Here is an 8,282-nt window from a genome sequence, read left to right as displayed (position 1 = left end):
TCCATGTTCCGGAGGGGAGCAACAAAATCCTAAAAGTCACAAAATAATGGAATTAAAAACTCAATTTTAATAATAAAAAAATAAAAGGATTAAAATTAATTTTATATAAAATAAAAAGATTAAGTGTCAAATATATTATTACTATGTATACGTCTTGCACCGGGTAAGAATATTTTTCACCATGAAATAAAAAATTCCACCAAATCTAATGGTACAACATACACCCAAAATATTATTCCTCTTCTTTTCTCACATCTCACTTCTCTTTCCAATAAATAATTGTATATATGGTTATTAACTTTTAATGCAACACTTATATACAGTTATTAAATTTTAATTGGTAATTCCCTTGGGAAAAAAGAGCAATAAAATTTAAAAAAATATTAGGATAGAAAAAAAAAACATCAATGATTGATATATTAATCTAAATATTAAATATACTTTAGAATTAATGTAAATTCTATATTATTTTTTCTTAGAAGAAATAATAAATCACACAATAATTAACTCACACAATGCGATATTTTAAGTTCGAACTCGGAACAAAACATCTAATCTAACAATGTGAATCTTGAAATATTATTATATAAAAATGGAGATAAATTTTGATCATTTTTAAATAAATTTGTCGACTTATTTATAGAATCATTGATTAGTTTGATGTCATAATCGACTGGCTTATAGAAAATGACTACTTCAGAAACCCAAAATGATAGAATTAGAAGACTTGGGTTAGGCTAACATACCTAAACTTAGAGTACTTTACGCGAATTCGAAATACCGTGTAACTACATGTATGAAATACCGTGTCAATTCTTTAGTATTACATCAACATCTTCACCAATTTCCTTTTAAGAAAAAATCTAACTTCCACGTTGTTCTCTAATGTCAATAAATTAACGTATAATTTTGTTGGATTAAAATATCAGTCTTTAATAAACAAGTTTTTATTAGTAACTTATTTCTAATATTATTTCAAGTAGCGTTTGAGTTTATAACTTATAGTTTTTTATATTTTTTTATAGTCTCTCACTTACTAGTTTACATCGCTTCACATATATCTTTTCTATGTGAAGAAAATTATACTCAATTTCTTTAATTCCTTCCCAAAGTTACTCAAAAAAATAAAATATTTTTTTTTTATGTTATTCATCTTACAATAATTTGATTAAGGTATGTATTGTCATATTTATTATTATTAATTTATTCATATTTTAATTTATTATTGTGATAAAGTTAAATTCATCTTTTATGGCAAATTATAAACATTAAATGGATTGCATTGGATATCGCCATCGTTGAGGTATCTTCTTCCAAGTCGAATTCAAATAAAACAGAGAATTGGAAAATAAAACGACACGAAAGCGACAACTTGGACGAATAAAAGCATAACTAATTAAAAAAACTTAAAATTAGGGTTTTATATATGTGAAATATGAAGAATGATGTTATGGCAAAAATGAGAATATGGGAAGAAGAAAGCAAATGAAATAAAGTAAAGTAGAAAAATTGATTAAAAAAAAGAAAAATGGAGTAAAACAATACCTAGAAAATATTGGATAAAAATATCATATTATTTGTCATTTTAAATTAAATAATATGCCCTTTTATGTCATTTTATATTAGGTGTCTTTGTTTGAACTTAAATAAAAATAATTTTTAGCTTATAAAATTTAGAGATTTGTTTAAAAATGATTTTTTTGAATATCTGTTTGTTTACTATCATTAAAATGATTTTTAATTTGTTTGTATATAATTTTATAAAAGTTATTTTTACACTACAAGATTACTATAATGGACACGACTTTTCTAAATACATGAATTTATCTATTTCTATGTGTCATGTCTCTCTATCTCTTCCTTTTATCTACTACCCCTACCTCTATGTCATGATTTTTCAGTTGGGTGCGATCATAAGCATAATTAGGTAACTTTTGAAACTTCTCAGTAATATGTTTCCATCCTTCTTTAGTGAAGTAAGTGTCTAACCTATTACCAACCTCTATTTCTTCTATGCAAAATTTTAGAAATGGTTCGACTTTACTATCATCCCATCTTGCAACGATTCTTTTATCACTCTCAGAACTTTTCACATATTTTTTAGTTGTCATTTTAATTGATATTTAAGTCAGCAAAAAAGTTAAATCACATGTTTAAAACAATTCATAAAATAATCTACTATTAACCAAATTTCCAAATCATAAACATGATAAACATGTTGTCATAGTTTGATTATCCATAATCACTAAGGCATTAGTTAGTATGTGGTATAATTTTTGCTATGCTATGTGTCAATATCTAAAGTATTTGTTGTGAAATTTAAGAACAATTGAAATGTTTCTAATTGGACACTTTAAAATTTATTAGTTTAATCTATTTCTTAGACACATTTCAAAATTGATTAATGTATTATCAAATAACCATAAAAAAACAATAAAATCTAATTTATTTAATTTATAGCAGGAGACAAATGTGAGAAGCTGATATTTTTAGCTATAATTTTTTTAACAACATGATATTTCAAAAATCTAAAACAACAACAATCAAACATTAAAAAAATTATTTTTAGTTTGAAAAAATAATTTTTTTATGAAAAAACAACCAATTATTAAATTTACCAAACACTTTAATTTCAAATAATTAGCTTCAACTGTGAGTCATCAGTTATCAACCATCAACTAACTTATAACTTAAATTTATCAAACAGATTCTTAATATAAGAATTAAAATTAAAAATTAAGTCATTAAATTCTAATTCAATTAACAAATACTAATATTATCAGGTGAACGATTTGTCTCAAATTCAAATATGAAATTTTGCTATATAAATTGATTATAATGGTATTTATCATATTTTTTAAAACAAAACAAATAATTAAAAATAAAAAATAAAGACCCAAACTGCTGATTTAAATCAATGCTACGGTGCATAAGGGCTATAAGTCTTGCATCGTGCAGCAAGACCTTTCATTACCAATAGGTTAAGAAGTTCTACTAGTTTAATGGTGGACCTCCACACAGCAGATTTTGCTCCCTCTCTCAATCGCTTCAGAACAAGAAAACACTGTTTTCTTTATCTCTCATTTCCCTTCCTCTCTCTACTCTACTATTTTGTTCAATTTTTCGTATCACTTTTCTACTATTTTTATTAACGTCGTCTCATTTATCTTATTCTAGTTGGTTTTGGGGATGTTGTTCACTCATCCACTTAACCAAAGTCAGCTACCAGATTTATAAGACTTCTCTTATATAAAATATTAAGTCAGTTAAATCAAAATTTTTAAAGTCTTTCAAGGTCTTATAATTAACCAAAATTATTTCGGTTGACGCACAGGTAAGTAAACAAAAATGATCCAAAAGAGAAGTCTTAAAAAGAACCAATCGATAAATTTAAAGTCTTTTTTAAAAATAATTAGTTTAATATCGATTTTAATTAAAAATTTATGAAAGGTTAATTAGGGATTTTAACTGACTTAATATTTTTATCATGTTTCTATTATATCATCCACTTAAAAGTCGATAATATATAAAAATATTTTTTTATTATTTATATAATTATAATAACTAAATATTATTTATAAAAAATATCAGTAAAATAAATATAACTTTTTAAAATTTTAATTATTCATAACAGTGAATATCGAATATTTTTATAATAAAATGTAAAAATTAATATAAAATTAATAAATAGCAAAATATTGTTTTTTTATTACAAAATGACTTTTTCTAAAATATAAAAATATGAAATAATTATTTAATTCATAAAAAGATCGTTAATTTATTAGTTTATAAAGAAAATGTACTAATATAATTTATAGATTTTTAAAAAACTAATCCACTTTTTAAAAGAACTATAAACATTAAAATATATATATATATAAAACTCAAGATTTTTTAATGTGCTTTTTTATAGGATAATTTAAATAAAAAAAAATAACTGTATTAATTATTTACTTACCAACTCACATGTAATTATGTTACATCTTGCTACAATTATCTCTCTTGTAAAACAATATAAATTGACTTGTCAACAAATTTAATATTACTAATATTTTTAATTCTTGAAATTAAACCTTTTGAAATCTTATATCAAGTGATAGGAGTATATATTATGAACATCACTGATGAAGTGTAGAATGTAAAGAAGAAATTGTAGTGAGAAGGATTTGAAAAAGACTTCTGAAAAACGATGTCTACCTTTAACAGTTTGAGGAAATACCCAATACTTATATTTTGTTGTGATGAAAAAAACCCAATATTTATCTGATATGAACTTTCCAGCAACATTTTAGCTACTCAAAAAAGGACCAACTTAGTGAACTGATATAAGGCCCAAGCTTTTTTTTTAAGAAAGCCCACTGTTCAAACAACTGTGGATAAGCTGGCCCATTTTGGACCTGACCTAGGCCCAAAAAGCTTTAACGTTTTAATTACCAACACAAATGCCACTTTTATCCTCATAAAGCAGTTATTAAAAGTTAATTAAAAAAGAAAAGTACATTGAGAGCATATGGTAACAAGCTTTTTTTTTTACTCGTGGTAACAAGCTTTAATTAACATATTATTTTGTAGAATAGATAGGCTATTTCTATACACAATTACAAATTCTTAGTCGAAATATTTTACGGTGCTACATTTTTGTAACTAAAATATGAATTTGAGATTACTTATTAAATTAGAAGAGAGTTCTCATATCATCCCTAATTAATGCCAAAGTTTTTCAACAACTGCATAGACCATAGTTATGAATTAGAAAACTAAACACAAATTTGAGCTGAAATCATAAAAACGAAAGCAATACCCTCACATAATGTACATATTTTTCACATTAACTATAGATTATTGTGTAAATTTCTTATCATTAGACTTCTAATTAAGAAAAAAATAACAAGTGGCCTCAAGTTTCAACTTTTTGTTGTTGAAAGGTTTCAATTTTGTTTTCTATAGACTAGTATTGTAAATTCCTCTCACACTTTTTATTTTTTTAAGGAATCCAACTTTCAACATGATAATAATATCAATTGAGGGAATATTTTTCCATTTGAAGACGTGTGTAGATCAAGATGAAATAATGAAAGGGACAGCATGGCAACGTTGTAAGAACGGTAGGAAATTTTGATGATATAAGGGAAAGAAACATACATTATCACTAAAATTTCCCATGGTTTTGGTGCCACATGTTTTTCTCATTGCCACTGGTTTTCTTTAGATACGTAGAGGGCAATTAACCAATGTTCCCAATAGTTTTTTGTTTTACATATTTATTTTTTAAAAAAAGAAATTTGTTTATAATTACGACATACAATGTTTAACTTATTTATTAATTAATATTTATTGATTGTGTATATGATTGTCAACTTCAAATATAAGATATAATGTTTAACTTATCTATCAATTAATATTTATTGAGATTGTGAAATGTTCGTCAATGACAAGAAACGTAATCTACTAAACATAATAATAGCCGCATTTTGTCTTTCTCTACTCTACTTGTATTTTGTGAGTGATAAATAAAATATTAAAAATGAAATGAAAAATACGTGTATGTCACAGATAACAGACTGGACAACCATTGAACCTTACCTATCTAGACAGCACACCACATGTAGAGACAATTTTTTGGGCTCATTGCAATAAAATTTAATTACATGTTCTTTAATGATTGCTCAGTGCTCGTACACCCAATTATTTATTCAAAACAGGTAAAAAGTACTATTGAAAATACGGTTTTAATAGTGTATTTAACTAAAATTTTCACTCTTTGAAAGAAAAACTTCAATAAATTCCAGTGTTTTTAGAGAGCGGTGAAGATCTTCCTTCTTTAATATATTGATTTGAACGTCAGCCATAAATGAAACAAGGCCAATTTGGACCTTCGGATTGGTCACTTTGTTGTGTCATAATGTCATTCTAGTGGCTATAAAATCAAGGAAAATAAGGATATTATGCTCCATACCTTACCTCTATTTTAATATTTTTAAATAAATGTTTAAGTAAATGATTAGACTTAAATGATTAATAAGTAATTAATTATTACTTTTTATTATATTATAGTGAGAAGTTAGAATTCGTGATCTTTTAAATTACTTTATTATATTTATCTTTTAATTAAATTTTAAATTATCATATTATTTATATAAAAATCAGAAAATTAAGGCAAAATATTTTTGACCGCAAGTCAAGTCTAGGAAAAATCAAATTCAGTAATGTGGTCCACAACTAAAGATTTTTTAAACAAAATTGATTATTTAAGTTTATAACAAATAAAAATTCAGAATTTATCATTTGGTTTGTTTATTGGAATTAATTTTATAACAAATAAAATATTTTATTCTAATTTTTCTAAAATGACTTACTATGAACTAAAATAAATAATACACACATTATACATTAATCAATTTGAATAGGAACATATTTTATAGAAATTGGAACACAAGATCAATGACAAAAGTGTATATTTAATGCATATACATATATATATAATTGTTTTTTAAGGAATATGTGTTATAAATGTAACTTTTTTTTCTACAAAACTAAAATCATTGCATTTTATCAATAATTAATGAAGCAATACAAGACATTAATTAAGATGTTCAAAATATGGTAATTTGTGCTACATATGGTGGTCTTTCGAACAAATTTAACCAGAAATTTTTAATGACTATGAATAATAGATCCACTATGACCAACAATTTAATTGACAATATTTAATAAAGTCTCTCATTTTTCAATTATAATATGTTGATATTATAGACTCGAATTCAATATTTTTTTATTTTATTTATATCAAAATAAATTGCAAAATAATTACCTGATTAATTATGTTGATATTTTAAGTTAATCACATATTATTTAAAATACTCTAAAATATTGTTAAAAAAAAGTATAAAATATTTGAGTGATTTTACTAAAATCCAATAAAATAATTCTAAGAAATCATCTGTTGTCTCATTAAAAATTTTATTATGAAAATTTAGATGGATAAAATCATGTCAAAAAATAAATAAATAAATAAACATCTATGTAAAGAAAATTAGCAAAATCTATGTTTAGGATGATTAATGATGTTTCTATTAAAAACATGTAAAATATTAGAAAGAAATATTTGCACCAATAAATTTTAGCAATCTGAAACTTCAAATTAATAATCGTGTCAGCACATTAATCATTTTCATTAAAAATATAATAGATAATAAATCTCATCTTTTTAACCTTAATATGTTTTCTCTAAAAAACACCTCATTTGTCTCACTTGTCCACTTATACTCGCACACACACTCATCTCACACACCATATAAATAGATCAAAACATGTGGACAAGTATAACTCCTGTTCTTTGCCTGCATAGTTCACTTTTAGTATGGCATTGGTTATAGCTGTGTTATCTATTTTCAGAATGCAGAAATTAGCTCAGGAACAAAATGAAAAGATTGAAAAAGTTAATCGTGAAAGGAAATATCATCAGGTGGATATGACTCCTTCCTTGTCCTCCCTTGTCTCTGTTGTTTGTTCAAATCCTTTTCAAGTTTACTTAGAGTAACTTTTTTAACTATTTCAGCAAAATACTGCATATGAGCTTAATGCTTTGTCAATGCAATGGAAGGAGCTCTGTCAGAAAAATATAGGCATCAGTGCTGCGTGTGCTTCTGTTGAAATTTGCCTACATGAACTGAGAAGAGAAGCTGCAGAAAGGTGAGTAAGCTGTGTAGGTTTTGTTTTTCTTGGCTGATTTCATCTATTTTTGGTGTTAAATTAGTTTTCTGTTCTCCTTTTTTTCTCTCTCCAGAGGCTGGAACTTGGATGCTATCACTGAAAATGGCCAATTAAATCATTCCGAGTCATGAGATTCTTATGTGCTTACGTAGTTTTGTACCCGTAGTTCTGACTTTAATTGCTATTCTATATATTAAATAATATTTAGTTTATTATATCATGAAAGTGTTTCCCATTTGCGCACCAAAGATAAACTTGAAAGAAAAAAGTGACTTGGTTATTTTGGTTTACTTATATACCATTTATATATATATTTTATATGATTTTGGCTTATTTATTAAAATAACATTTGGACGGTGAAAATTTCATTTTTGGTTTGTTACATTAGTACATGTCGATATTTGAATAACCAAATTCTTTAATTAACATTTTTTTTCCTGAAGAGCTTTTTCTTTAAATGTACTACAAACAAGCCTTATAAGATAAGAAAAAAATAAAGTCCAAGTTCACTGTAAAAGTCCATAGGCTATATATTAATAGCTAACTAAAAGGAAAAAAGAGCAAGATAC

At 25.0% G+C, this 8,282-nt stretch overlaps 1 protein-coding gene across 1 annotated transcript; it reads left to right on the top strand.

Moving 5' to 3' along the window:
- Window positions 1–7,257: 7,257 nt before the first annotated feature.
- On the top strand, window positions 7,258–8,036 carry LOC101493280 (pre-mRNA-splicing factor SPF27 homolog). The gene is made up of 3 exons (XM_004512613.4): window positions 7,258–7,465; window positions 7,559–7,692; window positions 7,787–8,036. Exons 1-3 carry the CDS (start codon window positions 7,361–7,363, stop codon window positions 7,842–7,844), a joined length of 297 nt encoding a protein of 98 aa, XP_004512670.1. The 5' UTR covers window positions 7,258–7,360; the 3' UTR covers window positions 7,845–8,036.
- Window positions 8,037–8,282: the final 246 nt, after the last annotated feature.

This window comes from Cicer arietinum, chromosome 8 (assembly GCF_000331145.2).
Source record: "Cicer arietinum cultivar CDC Frontier isolate Library 1 chromosome 8, Cicar.CDCFrontier_v2.0, whole genome shotgun sequence".
Taxonomy (NCBI): Eukaryota; Viridiplantae; Streptophyta; class Magnoliopsida; order Fabales; family Fabaceae; genus Cicer; species Cicer arietinum.
This window is presented reverse-complemented; position numbering and strand designations above follow the sequence as displayed.